The sequence below is a fragment of the Oreochromis niloticus genome, linkage group LG20 (assembly GCF_001858045.2).
Source record: "Oreochromis niloticus isolate F11D_XX linkage group LG20, O_niloticus_UMD_NMBU, whole genome shotgun sequence".
Taxonomy (NCBI): Eukaryota; Metazoa; Chordata; class Actinopteri; order Cichliformes; family Cichlidae; genus Oreochromis; species Oreochromis niloticus.
The window spans coordinates 4658121-4679730 of record NC_031984.2 but is presented as its reverse complement, the minus strand read 5'-3'; the positions used below and the strand labels follow the sequence as shown (position 1 = coordinate 4679730).

At 40.0% G+C, this 21610-nt stretch overlaps 1 protein-coding gene across 1 annotated transcript in view; it reads left to right on the top strand.

The window, feature by feature from the left end:
• The first annotated feature begins 3084 nt into the window (after positions 1-3084).
• LOC100704789 (plexin A3) overlaps positions 3085-21610 on the top strand; it is a 69420-nt gene continuing 50894 nt past the window's right edge. Inside the window, exons 1-7 of the mRNA XM_019349290.2 lie at positions 3085-3168; positions 5862-6002; positions 13230-13330; positions 17179-17302; positions 17497-17653; positions 18087-18186; positions 18295-18409. Coding sequence (XP_019204835.1) covers positions 3085-3168; positions 5862-6002; positions 13230-13330; positions 17179-17302; positions 17497-17653; positions 18087-18186; positions 18295-18409 — 822 coding nt within the window. The remainder of the gene's footprint in view (positions 3169-5861; positions 6003-13229; positions 13331-17178; positions 17303-17496; positions 17654-18086; positions 18187-18294; positions 18410-21610) is intronic.

Here is a 21610-nt window from a genome sequence, read left to right as displayed (position 1 = left end):
CATTTTAACATATTGGGACTGACTCACTTTTGGAGGCAGCCTCAAGTGGCCATCCGAAGAACTGCACTGGCTTCATTTTTCAGTGGTCCCCAAGCCCCGGGCCACGGACCGGTACCAGTCCGAGAGTTGTTTGGTACCGGGCCGCAAGAGTTGAGGCTCGGGTGTGAAATTTATGGTTTTCAGGGTTTTTATTGTTATTTTTTTGTTAACTCAGTTTCCCTGGTTCTTTTCCCATGTGTTATGAATAAATCTTCTTTTTTTGGTACTGGTACTGGTTTTATTTTGTTGTATTTATCCGCGACACCTTAAAGGCCGATCCCTGAAAATATTGTCAGACATAAACCGGGCCGCGGTGCAAAAAAGGTTGTGGACCGCTGCTGTAGGTGATGGAAACGGATTCTGACCTACAGTCAACACGATCAGCCTTTAAATTAGCGCCATGATGTTGGCGGGAGGATACAGTCAAAAGTGGATCTGCTGCTGTTAACACTGTTTAAAAGATGAACTAAAAAAAACGTGCGCATAGGAATAAAGCTGTCATCATACTGTCAGCTTTCACTGGAAGCTCTGTATTACGTATAGCAATAGAGTTGAAACTACAAACCTCCAAAAACATAAATACACAGTGTACACACAGACGGCATATTGGGTGCAGTAATAATAATTGTTTTTAAATTATGATTTTAAAACAAATGAATAGCTCTGTGGAAACAGAGTTAACATGAAGTCAACAAAGTTCCAAGAGGAACTTTTGTAAGCTCTCCATAAACAGGAAAAAAATTAAATCGTATGATTGTAAATGGAAGTTCTGTCATGAACTTATAAAGGCGTTGTATAGTCCTGTGTGTTTGTGTGTGCAGCTGTAAATACACACACAGTCGGTATTATCAGTAATAGAGTCGGTTTATCGCAAATGAACCGGCAGCTTTACTCTGTCTCCCTCCCTCACCATCGGGCTGGACCACACATTTAATACTTATTTCACACACACACATACACACACACACACACACACACACACACACACACACACACACACACACACACTGATACACACACATGGCAGTATTGCATTACAACGGAATTTCAGGCAGCTGGCTGCAGGCCGTGTGTGTGTGTGTGTGTGTGTGTGTGTGTGTGTGTGTGTGTGTGTGTGTGTGTGTGGTATCTGGTTTCCACCCGTCACTGACCAACTAAGCAGAATAAACAGTGAAAATGAAAAATTGTATGCGTTTAACAAACTGAAACGGGGCAGCGAGTGGCATCACAGACACCAGGAGGAAAAGCACACGAGAGTTTAATCAGCATATTTTCTAATGGAAGAAACAAAATGCAGAGTGAGAAATGGACGTCCTGACTCGGATTGTGTTGGTTAATAATTCACTGGCTGCAGACAGGCTTGCAGAAGGATGTGAAATCAGCAGGTTTTCTGTGGCAGTTCTGACTTGGATGTTTTTCCTTCTTTTCCGTACAGGCTGGAGTTTCAGTGTCGTAGTTTCCAAAAATCAGGATGGCTCGAACCACGTTTCAGCCACAAAGACAAACAGAACCCAATCACACTGCAGTGATTAAATGGTGATCAGTGTCTGTTAAATAAGAAAGTTTCCAGTGGGAGTTGTGAATTAGATCCTTTGGAGGAAAAGAAAAGCAGAGAAGAAAGACGGAAGAAAATGATTTCTCGTGGAAATTCTGACTGTGAGTTGTTTCCGAGGACAGTCCTGTTTGCATTTCCTTCAATTAAACCTGGACAAACGGTCCTTTAGAAAAACAAAGAAAGAAATCCCTAAAAGTCGATTTTCCCGTTTCTGCCTGATGGTTTTTATGAAACACAAAGACAGTCGAACAGGAATTAGTGTCTGTTAGTTCTGCCAATTTCCCATGAGAGTCCTCCATTTGATAAGATTTGGAAAACCTGATGGATTAATTAGCCCATTTTAATGGAAGTTCTGACTTACGTTCTTGGAAAAAAAAATCAAACATCTTTTCATTCGATTGCTTTAAATCAGTGAGTTTTGAATTGGAGAAGCTTTGTGCTGAAGAAAGCCTTGATGACAGTTTAAGTTCTGACTAAAGTTCCTGTTAAATCCACAAATTTTTCAGGGGAAATTTTCAACAGAGACATTGTACAGAACAAAATTCCCTTTTTCATCGAGTCAAAAGGGGTTGAAGGCAAACGTGAGTTGGACTGAGCTTTAATAAGAAAGTTTCACAGCTGGAGTTTGAAATCTGCAGTTTTCTGACCTAAATTCCCACAAAAACAACAGTTTGGATCATTAAAAAAAGACTTGATGAGTGTTACATAAGCAATGTTTAATAGAAGTTTTGAACTGGATAAGCTTTGCACAGCAGAAAGCTTTGATGATGGTGAAATCTGCATCTGTCTGTTAGAAGTTCTGACTTTGGGAACATTTTAAAAAAGAGAAAACAGGTTGTCCTGAAAAAAAATGACACAAGCAAATTTCCAGCGGTAGTCCTGATAGGGATTATGTTACTAAACAGTGTACGCTTTCCACAGGAATAAAAGCACTCGACGACAGTTCTGACTTGGACTGATGGATTTTAATAAAGGAATTGATACACGTGATACAGAGATTTACAGCTGAAGTTTTAAATCAGCAGTTTTCCAAAAGACATTCAAGGATGAAAAAAACAACAGCTTGGTTCATTAAAGAAACAAACAGACTCGTTATGTCAGATTTCCTGATTCAGAGTTTTGAATCGTATACGTTTTGCACTGAAGATCGACTCGGCGATGGTTAAATTAGTATCTCTTCTAATGGAAGTTGTGACTTGCATCTGAAATCAGGTGGAAACAGCTGCTGCTGCTGGGCGTTAAAGCCGAGTCTAATTGGATATGCGATTCAGAGCTCAGCTGGACATTTGAGTTTGTTCTCGTCACATGATCCTGTCAGTTAATGAAACTCGGAAGGAGTGCGTCTGTCAGCACACACAAACACACACACACACACACACACAAACACACACACATTAGTTTCCCGAGGCTTGCTCAATCCACAAACCTCAAACTTCAGAGTGAAAGTTAACGATTTATCTTCAAGGCACTTTTTCTGTTGAGTCCCCGCAATGCGAGTAATGCTCATCGCCGAAGCACATCCTGGGGCAACACAATACGACAGACGGATTGTGTCTCTGGGCGAGAGGTCAAAGGTCAGAGCGAGGCTGTGTGGGTGAGATCGCAACCTCGGGCTGTGCTCAGAACAAAGCAGGTGTTGACGGTTTGAATCCCAGCCGGGAGTCACGAGTCAGAGGTCACTTCCTCGATCGCTCTGTCACTCCCCCGTCACGTCTTCTTCTCCTCTTTCTTTGTTTCTCTTTCATTTTCTCCTGTTTACTTCTTTTCTTCCTCATCTTAATTTTCAGTCTCTCGGATTTCTGATTGCTGCTCGTTGAAGTTTTTCATCGGTCGATGTCATGTTTGCTACAGCTCAGAAAAAGACAGAATTTTAATGGGATCCTGTTTTGGAAAATAAGGCAAAAATCTGACTTTTGATGTGTTTTGTGGAAAAGGCTGAAAGATTCAGGATGGTGTTCGCCTTTCTTGGCACGAGACTGGAAACTGGTGGAAACCAAACTGGTGGCCTAGCCACATCCCCAGAGACCAGCTCCACCACCACCTCTGATTCCTACGGCGAGCACAGCCACAAAAGTCCCATTTTAGAATTTGCTGGTTTTTGTTAGTTTCTTGTTTTCTGATAAAAACTCACCTGAGAAAATGAAATTCAAAGATTTTTCTGAAACAGGTCGGCGTTTGGACAAATTCAGCCTGTGTGGAATGTGGAAATTCATTTTTCTATAGATTACACCTTTAAATTGAATTTTACAGCACGCGTGTGTGTTTGTGAAAAATGTGTGTTAGGTTTCTGTCTGCTGCAGTGTCCTACTTTAACGTCTCCTCCCTCGCTCTGCTATGACTGTGTGTGTGTGTGTGTGTGTGTGTGTGTGTGTGTGTGTGTGTGACAGAGAGAGAGAGAGAGAATCGGTGTGTTTCTGTAAAACAGGATTGTGCAAGTGTGTATTTGGTTGTGAGTCAGGCCTGCTGTCTGTGTGTGTGTGTGTGTGTGTGTGTGTGTGTGTGTGTGTGTGTGTGCAACTCGTCAGCTCTAATTAAGCTCGGCCTCTTAACGAGCAGACAGCTAATTAACACACTAAGAGAAGCACACACATTTGTCCTTCATCACACGCTCGTGTTTCTTCATCTTTTTTGTTGCTCTCTCTTTCTTCCTTCCTTCTTTCCTTCTTTATTCCCTACCTTTGCACCCTTAAGTCCTTTCCTTATGTCTTCCTTTTTTTCTTGGTTTACTCTTTATTTCATTTTTATCCCTGCCTCCTCATTCATTTCCTTGAATCTTTCTTTACTTCCTTCCTTCCCTTTTTTTACTCCTTTCCTTTTCTCTATACTTTTGTGTTTTTCTTCACTTGTTCCCTTCCTTCCTTCGTTCCTATTTTATTTCCCTTTCTTTCTCCTCACTTCCTTTCCTTACCTTAATTTCCCATTTTCCCCTCAGATCTTATTTCTCTTCTGTTCTCTGATTTTAATTGTCGCTTTTGTAATTTTCCATTTTCTTTCCTTCTCTTTTTTCTCATCTAATTTTTTCCCCTTCTCATTTTCTCCTTTTTTTTTTATCCCTGTTTCCTCCCCTCTCTCTTTCCCCTCTCCCACTTTTACCCCCCCCCCCTTCCTCCTCTTCCTCTGTGGTGTTTTTCTGGGTCAGACGGAGGGAGGGAGGCGGGAAGGTTTGGGGAGATTTGGGGAATCTTATTTTAGTCGCTCCACATTTTCGAGCAGTGTGTTTGTCTCCTCATCAGCCCTCTGCTGTATTTAACTTTACATGCTCACCATCTTCATCACCATCATCATCGTCTCTATTCAGTGAAATCTAATCCCATTATTCGCTTTTATGTCTGTAAAATGGCGGCTTTTTTTTTTCATGGTGCTATGAAACAGTTCAACACTTTGCATTAAGTGTGAGGCACCCTCACAGTTGCCGGGCAGATTTTTGTGGATATTCACAGTCACCAGAGCATGAAGCCCAATGATTCTTTCAGCTTAAAAAAGTTCTTTGTGCATTTGAATCCGTGAATTTCCAGTTGAAGTTCTAAACAAAAGGAAGAATATTTAAAAATCAAAAAGCAGATTTCAAGTTTTCAAGCGTTCGGTATTTGGAAAATATTTGGAACTGATAAAACTGCAAATTTCTAGTTTAGTTTCTGGTTTAGCTCTAGATTTAGGTTTAGATTATAGATTTTCCAATAAATTATAGAAATAATATTTCTTTAAAGGAAAAATTGATTAAATTGATTTTTAATTGATGTTGTTTTGGATTAAAAAGCATCTCCATTTGAATTCTGTAATTAAGAGTTAACTCAGATTTTCAGTGGAAGTTCTGACTTCATTGTTCTTGTTTAAAAAAAACTGTTTCTCTGCTACAAAACACTACAGAAGGTAAATCATTAGATTCATTGTTGGATTTTCAATAGAAAGACTTGTGGGTGTTAAACTGGCAGATTTTCAAAGCGAGTCTGACTTTTTTTAAATGAAGAAAATCATCTTTGTATGCAAGACCTAATTAAAAGTTAAATTAGCGTATTTCAAATGGAGGCCCTGGTTTTTCACTAGATAAAGAAAAGAAAGAAATTTTCTGCATAAGAAAAGGCGTCGTGTTAATGGAGGAGATTCTAACGGAGGGTTTGACATAATTTTCTTTGAAAATTGAAAATAAAAGTTTGAGAATGTTTCCGTTTGCTCCTTCCTGAGTGATTTTTAAGTTTGTTAGTTTTTCTTATTGTTTTTACTGGTAGATTTTTTTTAATCATCGTCATTCCTTTTGTGTCCGTTTCAGATCCGTGTGGACGGGATCCCACCGCCGGCCGAGAACGCTTTGCTGTATGAGACAGTGACTGTGGTGGAGGGGAAGCCAATCCTGAGAGACATGGTGTTCAGTCCCGACCATCAGTACATCTACCTGCTCAGTGACAGACAGGTAAATACACCTGCCGAGCCCTTACATGATAAGGGGTCAGTCAGAGAAAGGGTCACGAGATTCTTCTTCATTCGTGTGTCCCTTTTATTTATTCTGGCAATTTTACAGCCCAAAAACGACATTCAGACACAAAGCTGGCAGATGGTGACACACAAGATCGGTTTGTTTGGGTCAGCGTAAACATTTCATATTAAATGTCTATACAGAGACTTCGTTGTGACGTTCTGACATGATAAATGTTTTCACCCTGCATCAGATTTTTATGGGTTAATCTAACGACGTTTGTGCTCGAAAGAATTTAACAGATAAGGAAATCAAAAAGTTCTGGCTTAGATTCTCCCTGAGTCAGAAAAATAAAATCCTGCACAGAAGAACAATGTCTGAAGGTTAAACTAGCAGATCTCTAATGGAAGTTCTGCTGGACAGAACTATGAAGATTTCCAGTAAATGACTTTAGTGAACTTTTACTGACCTAGAGATAATTATCCTTGTATAAAAGAATTACTAAATAGCCTAAAGAAAATGAAAATAACAAGTTATGAGGGTTAAATCAGAACATTTCCAACTGCATTAAGACTTTTAATCATTCAGTTATCATCTAATCAATCATGAAAACAAAGGAAAGCTTGGTACAGAAAAAAAACGGTTGATTTCCAATAGATGAGATGAGAAAAAGCAAAAGCAGTTAATGGAACTAAATCAGCAGATTTCCAATGGAACTTCTGATAAATATAAAAAAATAAAATGCTGTACAGAAGAAGGCATTTTGTTTAATGTTAAATCATCAGATTTCCAATAGAAGTTTTGCACTGAAGTTTTCAGTAGCCAGTTAAAAGAAAGAAAAGGTCTGTACACATAAAGACTCATGAGTTGGTTTTTAGTTTGGCAATAAGGGTTCCAGTCGTTAATTGGGGGGAAAACATGTTCTATATAGAAGAAAGCCTTCTGAGTGTAAAATCAGCAGATTCCTAATGGAAGCTTTCCAGCAGCTAATGAAAACCAGGAAAAGTTCTGCACAGAACTCATGAGGATTAAGTGGGCAGATTTCCAACGGACGATTTGGCTTAAATTTCTTGTAACGCAACTTCTAGCGTAGGTTTTTCAAAAGCTGCAAAGAAAGAAAGTCCTGCACAGAAGAAAGCGCTATGAGCATTATATCAGCGCATTTCCAATGGAAGTTCTGCATTAGAGCTTCCAGTAGCTAATGTAAACAAGGAAAGGTTCTGTACTGAGGAGAATCTGCAGATTTCAAATGTCACTTCTGTCTTTTTGATAAGCAAATGAGCCCAAAAAATACAGAGTGGGTCAGTTTATCAGAGGAGCTGCAGTCATTTACAGGGGAGGTTAAGTGTGTGTGTGTGTGTGTGTGTGTGTGTGTGTGTGTGTGTGTGTGTGTGTGTGTGTGTGTGGTTGCCAGAAAGAGAAATATGAATTGTGTTGTTTTAACATCTGCAGACAGGAAGCTGAGAATATGAATATCGCTCAGCTGGCGCCACCACACACACACTGTGTTTCTGAGTGTGTGTGTGAGTGTGTGTGTGTCCCATGTTAAAACTCTCATTGTACCACTGAGAGGAAGCAGAGACGAGTTCAACAACTGTTAGTTCCTGTACAGCTGAGGGGAAACACACACACACACACACACACACACACACACAAATATGTTCGTTTTTGTCCATTTTCGGGGCGTGATGTCAGTAAACGACTGTCAGGCATCCTAACGTCCCAGCTCCTGCAGGACCTGAGCTCCTTTCCATCATGATGATCACAGACAAATATTAAAAATGAAATAATCACCTCAGTCAAGGCATTTAAAGAAGTAAATCTAAAAAACTCTTGTGGAAGTTCTACATCAGTGTTTTTGATAAAGTAAAAAAACTGAAATTGGGACTTTACGAGCTGTTTTTATCAGCAGGGTCTGATTTAATATATTTTGATGAAAAGAAACAGAAAAGTTATGCGAAACAATTCAATAAGCTGATTTCCATTTAAAACATTGTTTTTGATAGAGACACATTTTTTAAAAATTGCTGATATGTTCACTATCAGTACATTTTTAAATGCAAAGATGAATAATTTCTTTGGCAGAGCAGTCGATACTGTAAATTAGCGCGAGGCTTTCAATAAATAAAGATATCAAAGACAAAAATATCCCTGTTAAATAAGCTGGTTCTTAAAAGGGATTTCTGACATGATGTTTTTAGATGAAAGAATAATTTGGTGATAAAGAGCTAAACAACAAATTGATTATTTATCTAGTCCATAGTTTCCAAAGCACGGGCCATGAAATGCCCATCCATCTTCTTCCACTTACCCGATTCAAGGTCATAAGTCACTGGCGGGATACAACCCCAGTTTGTTACATGGGTCAAGGAGAGACCGATGACCACTTGCACTCAAATTCACACCTGCGGTGAGTTTAGACACCGGGCAATCTGACATGTGCGTCTTTGGACTGTGGGAGGAAGTCAGCGAGAGCGCACACAGGAAAAACATGCTGAACATTTTAGGAAACCAGCATGGATCAAGAAAGAAGAAGTAAAGAACGAACCTCAACAAACACATCGTCAGAACTTTTTAAAATGAATCAGTGAAAAGAAAAACTTGTGACATCACCACAGTCCTGTTTCCATTTATACTGGTGCTTGAAACACAGCAGATTGGCTACAGTCTAGTGTGTTACCCAATTGTTAAGTGATGACGTATGAACTCTGCTTCCGGGCCCAAACTACTCAAGCGGAGTTTGGACCTGGAAGCGGCTAATGATGTCAGACTTAAGGACCGGATTGTCTGAGAAAAGGAGAAATGCTCAGTTCATCATGGAAGGTCCCTCAGCAGCCTCAGCCTATAGGAGTGTAAGATCAGACTCACCTGATCCAATCATAACTAGATGCTTTATCAAGCTAGAAAGTGAAAACACTGATATAGAAAGTAGAGAGGCTGTCTGACTCCTGAATCCAAACTGGGAGCTGGTTCCGTAGACGAGGGACCTGAAGGCTGAAGGCTCTGCCTCCCACTCTACTTTTAGATATCATGGGAACCACAAGTACGCCCACAGTCTGAGAGCAAACCGCCCTACTGGAATAATTTGATACTACGGGGTCTTTAAGAGATGATGGAGAGTGATTATTCTGGACTTTGTATGTGAATAGAATAATTTAAGATCCTGTATACATTCCAAGTGTCCTGAAGTGTAAACACTTGAAGTACAAATAGGTCAGATGTGCAGTTGTATTTGATTAGTATTCAGAGACACAGGCGCAGTCCTCGGCCCGTTCTCTGCCTGACACTGTTTCACTGCAGTGTTACATAAACACTCGCACACATTTACATGAGCTTTCAGCAGCCAATCAGAACTGCAGGCTGGCTGCCATACAAGCAGACAGACTCGACCAGTTTGCGATCAAACTGATTGTTTCTGTCAGTGCCACACCTGCAGCAGCTGCTGCATTCACAGACAGGAGACAGGATTCCCAAACAGACACTTGCATGACCTAAAAACACTTCAATCCTTATTTCATTAGCAAAAAAAAAAAGTGTTGACTGAGGTCCTGCAGTGTTTTCAGCTCCGTGTTTTAATCACGATTCAGTTTAGCCGCTGTGCCGAGAATTAAATAAACATAAACACGAGTAAACACATCTAGAGGAAGATAAATTGCTGGTGTTATTAGCATTCTTACAGCAAGCAGCCTGCATACATCCCACCTTATGTTCAGTGATACGGAGAAATGCAGTTTTCCAGAGATAAAGAAATTTATCTCTGAATTAAAGATCTTTGTAAGATTTATTTGTAAAAAATGTTTGGAATCATGTATGATTTTCGTTCCACTTCTCACGTGTACACCACTTTGTATTGGTCTTTCACGTGGAATTCCAATAAAATTGATTCATGTTTGTGGCTGTAATGTGACAAAATGTGGAAAAGTTCAAGGGGGCCGAATACTTTTGCGAGCCACTGTAAATCAGCAGATTCCCAACAAAACTCCTGACTTTATTCTTTTTAATTAAATAAAATAAGCAAACACACACACACACACACACACAGTCTCAGTGACTGTGTTTCCATGGACATGAGTATCTTTTATGAGTTTTTTCCTGTTTTGATTGTATCATGAAAATGAGGTTTACTTGAACAGGACCTAGTCTGCTCATTTCCAGCACATTTTTATTCTTGATCTCTCCTTGAGTAGCTTTGCATGATTCACAATAATCCATTATCTCATACCTTGCCTTGCTATAACCCCACAAACTCTTGTTTTTAATCAACACATTTCACAGTAAAACCTTTTACTCTGAATTTTGCATTGTACTTTTCACAGTCTAACTTCCACTCCCTGAGCAGTTAGCAAGTGTTTGCAGATAACTCATCATCTGTGGTTTGATGACAGTCAGCAACCTCCAGCAACCACTGGGGCAGTGGTTCCTGGAGGTTTCTGACGAGTTTTTAGGCTGGTGACGGGGTTAATGTCATTTTTTATCATTTTCTTTCAAACCCAACTCATCTCTGACAAGTCTGCTGTGCTTTTATTGTCACTTTGGGCACTGATTGTCTGCCTTAAAGCTGTTTTCCTTTGTTTACTGCAACACATTACTGGGGTTCTCCACCACTCAGAAGGTGGGTCGTGTTCCGGTCCAAGTGCCTTTGGGCAAAACACTCAGGATGCCCAAACAAAGTCCCAGTAAAAACAGAAACAACAACAGTTAGAAGTAGAACATGAGAATAACATAAATGTCCCCCTGACATTTGTCCAATGTTCTTGCTCCACCAATGGACCCATTGCTGTTTTGTTTTTGTTCTTTTTAAAACGTAGATTGATTCATATTGTGAAACACTTTACAATGACATATATCAATAACTATACATATAAATATGGGGCGGTGATAATCAATGACCCCATGGGAGCTTGAAAGTTACACACGAGGTACTCCGGGTCAGAATATCCAGTACTGCTAGCGTCACTGTTTTTACCACTGCGTGCAGTTTGTTCTGATTCCTGTGATGATTGAAAAACAAAGTGTTCACAGTTCTGAATTTAATAATCTGACATTCTTGTGACTGTCAGCCTGGAAGACATGCTTAACTTTTAAATCAGCAGATTTCCAGTGGAGGTTTAGCACCGGGTCCTTCAACAGACAAAGGAAACAAAGAACTCTTTACCACCGAAACCTTAAATGGATTTGACTTTGGCTGACCTGTTGGAAAACCGATGTCTTGTGACCCACAACTTGTTTACTTTACCATTTACCAAGCTCAACGTTGCATTATAGCGTATAACTAGTTTATTATAGGTTCATATGCTGATTGCGAACACGTAAAATAGGGATAAAAATAAGTGTTCTGGGAGTTTCTTCTCATCAGTTGGATTTTATTTGCGTCAGCATGATTTGAACTCCGCATATCAGTGAATAAACAATGTGAACGGGGAGGCTGTATGAGAATGGGAACCACGGCGTCAGCAGCTTTTAGATGAAGTCCGACGGAAACAGCAGCGTCTCTTTAAGAGCAACCTGATAATGGGGTCAGAGAGGAGACAGGACCGTCTGTGCGAGACAATGAATGTATTCATGTGTGAACGTCTGAATGAGACCCACAGAGTTATCACTGTGTTTACTGTCTCCCTGCTGCAATGGCTTCTGGGTAAAAGATACGACACACACATGCTTGTATTTACGTCTTTGTGAGGACCCGAACTGACCGTCTCTGTCTTCTCTGTCTCAAACAAATGAGTTCATCCATTGTTTTCTATCTTAAACTGAGATGGCGAGCAGCTCAGTTATGTTCACTTATGTTTCATGTGCGGTTAGCTTTCAGAGGCATTAAGTGATTTAAGGCATCACTGGTGACCTAACCAAATGTTTTGGAAGAAAGAAAAAAGTTTTTCTAGGAAAAAAAACTTTAGCCAATTTTTTCCAGCTGACTAAAAAACTGATAAATAGTTTGAAAATATAAAGTAAAAGAAATCACACAGGAAATAAAATTGTTGAACATTCAAACCTCAAAAACACACAAACAAAAGAATCCCCACCTTCAGAAAATGTCCCCACTTAACAGAAATCTAATCTAAAGACATGTAAGCAACTTCTAAGAACAGCGTGATGATGTAATTGTCCCTCGTTAGACATTTAAGATAAAAACTTAAAAAAGGTCACTTAAAAAGAAATTCTCCTCACTTTTTGAATTGTTCACACTTTTTGTAGTAGTGTCCCCATTCTGCAAAAATGTCCTTGTAGTCTTCAGATATAATAAATTTACATCCATGTGTGCCCATTTTTCAAAAAGGTTCCTCCTCTTTCAAAAAACTGCCACAAATTTTCCCCCAGATTCATAATAATGTCCCACATTTGCAAACAATGAGTCCACACTTGGCTTGCCCCAAAATGTCCTAATTTTCTGAAAATGTCCCTGCTTCACATATCCATGTCCCAGTTTTCCACAAAGGTCCTCATAGGATCTGTGGTCCTCTCAGGAAGACAGCCTACACACAAACACACACGTCGGGTATTCATGTCTTGTGGGGACATCTAATTGACATAATGCTTTCACTAGCCCCTTACCCTAACCATGAAAAATGAGTGCCTAACCCTGACCCTTACCCTAACCCTGTCACTAAAACCACATTTTGAGTCTCAAAAATGCCTTCAAACCTGTGGGGACCCGGATTTTGGTCCCCATAAGGGCTGTTGGTCCCCACAAGTATAGTAAACTTCCAATTTTTGGTCCCCACAAAGATATAAATACACGCTCACACACACAGTTCACAAAGTCAAGAGAGTGTGCTGCATACTCTGGCCTCAAGCTGTTAATATTAGCAGAAACCCACTAAACCACAATGAGATAATACCCGTCACACTCACACCCTCACACACACACACACACACACACACACACACACACACACACACTCACACAAATGTGTGATGTGGGAACAATTTCAGTAATGTCTCATGTTGCGGTCATACAATCACGTAAATCAATATCAAATCAGTTTTTACACATTGACGTCAGTAACAAACAGTCAGCAGAAGGTTCAGAAACATTTTCTGATGCTGAAATCAAAAAACGCTTGAATGCAAACACGCCTTGATCGAACAGTTTAGCGAATTCATATCAAATATCAACCCAGTTTTCATTTGAAGTCACAGTTCTCGGGTACCTGCCCATGTTTCTGTATTAAACACGACTGCTGGTGGACTTGGTCACATGTTTGGTGTGATTGTTTGTTTCAGGTGAGCAGACTGCCGGTGGAGAGCTGTGAGCAGTACAGCAGCTGCTCAGACTGTCTGGGATCAGGAGACCCTCACTGTGGATGGTGTGTCCTCTTCAACAAGTAAGAAACGAACAGCTCCTGCTCTTCTTCTGCTAAAACAAAAAAACAACTTCATCTCTCATTATAAAATGCACCCAGTAACAGTCTGTACGCTGGTCAGCCACAACAGTAAAAGCACTGAGAGAAGTAAATAGCATTGATTGTCTCCTTCCAAGCACCTATGAAGGGGTGAGACTTAAATAATGCAGGAAGTGAACAATCAGTTTCTGAAATTGGTGTGTTGGATGCAGAAAAAATGGCTGTGTGAGGATCAGAGCTACTTTGCAGAGGGATAAATTGTGATGGTTAGATGGCAGGCCTTTAACAGAGTCTGTGGGGTGCAGTAGTTAGTACCTACAAAAGAGGTCCAAGGAAGGAGAACCAGTGAACCATTGACAAGGTCATGGTGGCTGAAAGCTCATTACATTACTGTAATGTGAACCGTTTAGTGCTTGGTCTGATGAAAGGTGTCGGAACATACAATGCTTCACAGCTTGCTGCATCTGGAGTTGCATACCTGCAGAACGGTCTCTTGAGTAACCATCGCAACCCCGTGTCTATGGCCTAAAGCAGCTACAGCCGATGGTCTGGTCTCATGAATCACAGTTTCTTTGAGATTCTGTGCACAGCCAGGTGTGTGCGCCTTCTCCTGCTTTCCTCTTTTACCCCCACCCCAGCATCTATTTGCAGCAGATGTTGGAGATCTCTTTCTGTTTTAAGAGATTTTTTTCCTCCCAACGTTTGCCAACTAAAGGCAATCATTGTTCATTGTTGTGAAAAGTGAAGACAGCAGAGGAATGTGATGCTCAGTGTAATGTTATGCTATGAAACGTTGCTTCCTGGCATCCATGTAGATGTGATTTCGACATGTATGACCCGAGGGCCAACTGAGAAATTAAGCTAATGCCAAAGTGTCGAAAACATGAAGTGGCTGCATGAGGCTGTCTCCAAAAGTGAGTCAGTCTGAGTTTACTCCCACTGCCACAGCATTAACCAGCACATTTGGAGCCTGGTACAAAATACAGTTTAGGTCTTTGTGTAGAGTTTGTTTTTTTCCACTCATTCACCTGGATAACTGACAGACAGGTGTCCCAACACAAACAGCTGAAGGCCATTGCTCGACCTCATCCACAACTGTAAGTCATAAAAATGGAGCTCTTTGGTCTGAAAAACGTTTGCATTGTACATTTGACTTTTCAAGTCAATAACTAATTGGTCAGTATGTTTTATCTTTTATCTTATGGTGTGATCTCCCTAATCTTCAGCAGCTGTATTTAGTAGTATGTAAGTGACATGATGCACGCCGCCACACTGCAGATATCTCAGTAGTGATTTGGAGAACATGGCAGAGTTCTACGTGTTGGCTTGGGCTCAGCCAAAACTTCTATGAGATGTGGTGAAAAAACAATCCACAGAGACTCTTTTGCTACTTCCAGGACTCAAAGCATATAAGATCTTAGTTTCTGATACCACAGCACACCTTCAGATGTCTGTGAAGTCAGTGTTTTGAATGGTAGGAAATTATTTTCAGTGCCATTAATGAGACCAGCACAGGTTTTAATGTTGTGGCTGATGAGGTCAAATGAAGCTCTTGACTCTTCTAATTATTATTTACTCTACAAAATTCTTGGAATATCTCATTTTCTTTGGGTCCAACAACCTTCAGACATTAATTTTGCATCCAACATCAAAAGCAGAATTTTTTTTTTCTTTTGTGATGGCAACGTCAGCAAACATTTGATGCTTTTTTGTGCTATTTGCTCTAAAAGAATTGAAACTATTAATTGATTTTTTTTTATTGTAACTGATTAAGTTCAAGCATTAAGTAATAATAGTAATAACTTCCTCTACAATACATAAGAATACATGTTTAAGTTTAAAGTCAGTCTCAGTATTTCAAACATGAGAAGAGAAACAGGACATAAATTAAAGAAATAAAAGTACTGAACAGAGAAAGTGTGCGTGCGTGTGTGTGTGTGTGTGTGCGCGCGTGTGCGTGTGTGTGTGTGCACGCTCCCATGAGGCGTCATTAATGCTTCTATAAATGGTTCACACAGTCTCCCTCATCGCGATGTTTGATGTTCAGCATCCAAGCAGGTGGAGGAAGTTCCTCTTTGGATTGGCATCAGTTAGCTGCCCCTTCAAAGTAAAAGTCTCTGACTGGCAGTGAACTACAGAGAACAAAACGCAGCTTGTTTTTATGCTGAAGCTTCTAGATATGTTGCAGCAGGACATCTTTGTGCGTAAACCCATCTCCCAGTGTGACATGAAGACATGTCGCCCTCACTTTTATAGTTTTAAGTTTCTTTCTAAAATCTCTGACTGTTCAGACAAGAGAAGGTCTGAGTGGATGAAAAATATCTGAGCAACTTTAATAAGCTGGCCCAATGGGAAGTCTCCTTTTTAAACCTTAGTTGTTGTTTTTTTACCCTGAGTTTTGCCTCCAAGGCCAGGTGCAGGCTCCACTGCTTTAAAGAGTGATGTGTGGTTCGCAGTGTGAAAGGAAAAGAGCAGAAAAGCAAACTGTGACTTATTCAGTTCATCAAACGGATGATTTTAACTGTAAATGTACAATCTTTGTGGTCCTCTCTGCTTTTCATCTCCTCTCCTCCTCACGCTCCCTCACTCATTCTGTCCATCTGTTGTTAATTAGAAGTAAACAGATCATTACTGCAGGCTGCTATCTATGCTGTGTGGAGCTGCATATGTTGGAGCTGCTGCTCTCTGCAGACACCAAGCTTCACCTCCGACTGTTTCCTGCTCCAACTCCACCTGCACTTCCAGGATACCTGTGTCACTCACCGCTCACTTTAATTTTAATTAGTGAAATTCAACAAATAGAAAAGATGTTTTCCATCTTTTTTTTTTAAAAGTTTGACAGATCCTGTCGTCCACCAGTGTATTCCTGTCACCTGATTTTAGGTTAAACGTCACAACCCTTTTTAAAAATATAGAGAACTAAATCGAAATAAAGTAATTAATAAATTCAATCAAATATAGCTTAGCAAATAAATGAAATATTAATATTACATTGAATAATGGCTAAATAAATAAATATTACATATATGCATTTAAAAACATTTTATAAAAATTAAAAAAAAGACAGGAATTTTAAAAGATCAATTAAATAATTTAGTAGAAAGTGTAAAAATAAAAGTTTAATTGTCCTAGACTGTTTTTCAATGTAATAATAACAAATTAACAACAAAGAAGAAGAATAAAAAATAAATGTCATATAGAAGTTCGATATAGTGAGTACAAACATACTTTATGTGAAAATGTTTTTAATGTAGGTAATAAAATATTTTCTAAAAAAAAATTTAAAGAAATTAGAAGTAAATAATCATAACATGAAATTTACATAAGTTTTAAAATTGCGCGTATAAAGACAGTAAAATGTTTCTAGTATCATGGTTTTATTTATACATTACATCACATTTACACACAAAATATGTTAAAGTGCTAAAAGATTAAAGATTAATTGATTTAATAAAGGAAGTTATGAGCTACTAATGTGAATTTTATAAAGTAACTGACTGACAATAAGTTAGCACAATCAAAATCAACTTAAATGATCCTCAGAGACACACATTTGTAAACTGGACTTGATCTGAAAGGGCGAATAAGAAGAAAGTATATTTAAAGAATTAAGATCTGAAGATGATTACTGATGGAGAGCTGCAAAAAATCGAACTGCTGTAAGGTCCAGTCTGAGGTTTAGAGCTACGCCTGTGTCAGTCAACAGCACTAAATAATGTAGATGTTTAGTAGACATTAACCTGATTGAAAGCTGATTTGTGTTTCATCACTCGTCCAAGTGGCTTCTTCTGTCGATGTTAATCCCTTGGTTACTTTTCACTCTCCTGCAGATGTTCCAGACAGGAAGCATGTGACAAGTGGGAGGAGCCTCAGCACTTCAATATACAACTGGACCAGTGCGTCAACATCTCTGTTTCCCCGAGCAGCATGTCAGTCACCTCCCCGGCAATGCAGGTATGCACCATTATTGTCTTAATTACATAAAATACTCGCTGTCAAAATTCCCATTACAATCTGCTGATTTTAGTGGATTTGTTCTTTAGTCCAGCTGTTTGAACTCCTGTTCGTGCAACAGCTGTGAATAGAAACCTTTCTGAAGTGTAAATAAGGACTTTACTTTTAGTGATCAAGTGTCTGTTGGTGTCCAGTTAACCATTCAGGTGCAGAACGTCCCTGCGCTGTCTGGTGGGGTTACCTGTGTGTTTGAGGACCTGAGTAATGCCCCCGGAGAGGTGCGGGCCAAAGGTCAGGTGATGTGTATGTCACCATCACTGAGGGACCTTCCAGCACAGACACACTCCTTTGGTAAGAAACACACACACAAATTCATGCTTCAGTGAATTCAGAGGACATCACCTTTCCTTACTGTCCTGTCGTGTTCTGGAAATTTGACCTTTAACTTTACCCTCACCTTAACCTAACCCTACTTTTCTCTTAACCTTACCCTTAATCTAACATCAGTCTAACCCTAAAATTAAGTGGTTTGCCTTTTGGGGACCCAAAAAGTCCCTATTCTGAGATTGTGCTAATGCAAGTCCCCAAACAGCAGAAAAACAAGTATACACACACCCACTTATTCTGAACTTGTTTCTTTTGTCTTCTCGTTTTTCTCTATGATCACATTTACTGTGCGATTCTAATCTAAATTTTAATCATGTCAGCTTCAGTGTAACGCACCATTATATTGATCACTATGAACTAAGTAATACGAAGGATGTTGTTATGCTGTTAATTTCAGGAGCGAAGCGAGTGGTGCAGCTCAGCCTTCGCTCCACAGAGACTGGACACCAGTTCATCACCACAAACCTCATCTACTACAACTGCTCTGTGCTCAACTCGTAAGCCTGAAACACCTCTAACCTAATTATCTCATGTGTCCCTTCGGTAATGAACTCATAAATTCTTGCTGGTTGTGCTCGGCCACTCAGAACTTTTCTCTCTCTCAGGTGCACTTCCTGTGTCAGCAGTGAGTTTCCGTGTCATTGGTGTAAATATCGTCACATCTGCACCAACAACCTGCAGGACTGCTCCTTCCAGGAGGGACGAGTCAGCAACATGGAGGTAACACACACACACACACAGACTTGTTTTCATCACTTAACTGGACTTATAACCAAGCGCTCACACTAAAACGTGATTCACTGTATGGGGACTTAATGTCCCCCGAAGGAAGGTGAAGGAACATATTTGGGTCCCCACAATGCTTCACATAGCTGCCTGGCATGTTTCGACACTAACATAAGGCAGACAGGATGATAAGTAGACGTAATATTACTGTGATTATTAGAACAGAAAAAGGTCCAGGTTTCTAAAGACCTTTTTGTGTGCTAAATACCAAGATGGGGATCAATGACACAAGCCTACTGTGCCCAGATCTGAATAATCACAGGGAGATTGGATGGTTGGCCTGAGTCGTTTACATGTTGAAAATTAAATAAAATGAACATAAATAATCTACAACAATGTACAAAGACAAGCAACAGCAAATAAATAAAAACCTGCTTCTGAATGGCTACGAACAGATGGAAAGCCGTCATAAAGAGACACAAATTAAATACAATGAGGCGCGAAAGCCCTACAAACAATCTGGCATGAATACAAAGAGACATAAAACAACTGTAAGAAGACACAAAACAACATATAACTATGGGCAAGTCACAACAAACTCAAACTTCAGTTCTGCTGTCAGTATGGCTTCTCTGTAGGAGGAAGTGAGGCCGTTGTCTCAAAAGTCATTAAAGATGCTTATCGATGTGTAAGACAAGACCTCTTTTCCAACCTGTTCATAATTGAACACACCATACAGGTGTCGAAGTCCAGGCCTCAAGGGCATGGAGGGGATGTGTCCTTGATCCAACACAGCTGATTTAAATTTCTAAATGACCTCCTCAACATGTCTTGAAGTTCTCCAGAAGCCTGATAATGAACTAATCATTTGATTCAGGTGTGTTGACCCAGGGTGAGATATAAAACCTGCAGGACACCGACCCTCGAGGCCTGGAGTTCGAATAATAGGCAAATTTCTAGAATTTTCTAACCCAAACCTCTAAAATGTTATTTATACTTTTGCGTTCACCTTATGTAAGATTTCATGTTTATGCCAGTGGCTGACACAATTGCCAGCATTTATTCCAGTGCAGGACAGTTCTGAGATTTTTCAAAAACATGTTGGCAGTAGCAGTTTTCGTTCTTCAAGATGACTTTACTGTTCGATTAGAAGTAGACGGTAAAAGAAGGCTGGGTCAGTACAATATATACAGTAGTAGGTGCACTTGAGGCTTAGAGTATGGAATAAGGTGCGGTGTAGGGTTTCCAATTACGACATACTTATGGTGTGGACTATTGCAGAGCTATAAGTCCTCTATAAGCATAACCTCTACTGCTTCAAATGGACGTTCCCTTTATCTTATGGTGATCCTAATGGTTAACTCGATCTCTAACCACTCAATTTCTGTGCCTAACTCTTACTGTGTAGAGTTTCAGGCCATGTGTTGGTTTTTGCTTTTTTGATTGACCCATTTGGGCTTTAACTCATGGGGCCTGGAGGCGTGGCCAAGACACAACATGGAAGACGTCCATCTTCCCCAAGTCCCAAGCAGCCACAAGAACCACTTGTCAAAGTTAATATATGTTTCATTGATCAAGAGATGGAAAAAAGCAGGAGTTGAACCTCCCGCCCATGGTGAGCCAAGGCCAAACAGCAAACAAATGTATCACAACCAAGATAACCAAGAAAACACATCCTTCATAACAGGATCTGTTCTTCTTCAACTGGACCTCAAATCTCGGGTTCCTGTTTTCTTGTTAGCCTCTGGCTCCGTCATCGCATTTGAAGACATTGGACCTAAATAAAGGTAATTAGTGAGATATTTCCACTTCCCTAACTCTCAGGTGGGCACCGGTGACCGGGTGGATGTGAGGAGGTTAGTAGCACAACAGCAATGATTAATTGTGACCATTTTGTGACCTTAATTAACAGTAAAAATAAAACCATCCCGGTGGAAGTCGTGGTTTCATGCTGGCCACCCCCACGGCAGTTGTCTTTTTTTCTTTTAGAGGAAGAATGTTATCCTCACTGAAGTCTTCTCTCTGCTAGATGTGAAACATGAAACACATGAAACCCACATTAGTGTTTCTTGTCTGAGTCGCAGACTCTCGCTCTCTGCTGTCAGACTCTTCTCTCTGACTCATTTTCTCTGACAGTTTCCCACTCTGTCTTTCAGAGCTCGTCGTCTGTGACGGCTCTAATTCTTGGCTCTCTGACGGATTTTGCCAGAGGTGCATTGCTGCCAGAGTTCACTGGAACAAGGATCTGCCTCTTTTTTTCATAGAAAATTGGTTAATTTGACTGGGTGCCTTTTCTATGTGTCCGTTTACTTGAACAAATTATCACAAAATAGCATGAAAAACACAATCCACGTTTATATTTTGTGTCATGCAAGAAAATCTTGATCACAATTTGATCTTGCCAAGTTGCCAAGAGTTGGAGAGGTGCTGTTAGTCCTTTCTCCTCGTTTAGTCTGCACATTAAAATAATAAAAAACTAAAGTAAGCTACTTATTGGCTAAGTAGGCTGATAAAAGGCCTTTTCTGATCAGCTGAAACAGTAAAAGTTAATTAGACTTGAGTTGTTTTACTCTCTTGAGCTCTGAAGGAAAGAGAATCAGAGAAACATACATTGATGGAGAGTAGCGGGATGGGAGGGGCATGTAGCGGCTGATGAAGCTGGTCAGACAGGCTTGAAGGACAGATGATCGATTCATGAAGTCGGTCTAATATTAGATCATTTGGCCGGTTATAGTTGACTGACGCTTGTAAACCTGCCGCTGTAGGACGGATGACTCCATAACCTTCAAAATGACTTATAACTCAAGCTCGCATGAGCTGGTGCATTTTTGTTGAGCATCATTGCTTAAACAAATAACACCACACCTCAGGATTTCCCATCTGTTCTTTCAGTGAACCAAAAAAGACATTTTCTCACACCGAGCCATCTTCAAATGTTAATAGATATATTCCTCTAGTATCTATTAGTGTTCAGTCATTTCTTCATTAATTTATAGTTCGGTATACTCGGTATTTATATAGACCTGTTAGCTGACAGTGTGTCTAAATCAGACAGTTTTTAAGTAATCTTCTACAGGATGGAGCAGTGATGGAGGTCAGAGCTGCTCCCTCTGTCATTACATGGTTCAGTAAACAACAGTAAAGCTTCAGGTCAACAGTGAAGGGTGGAAGCGCGCGCGCACACACACACACACA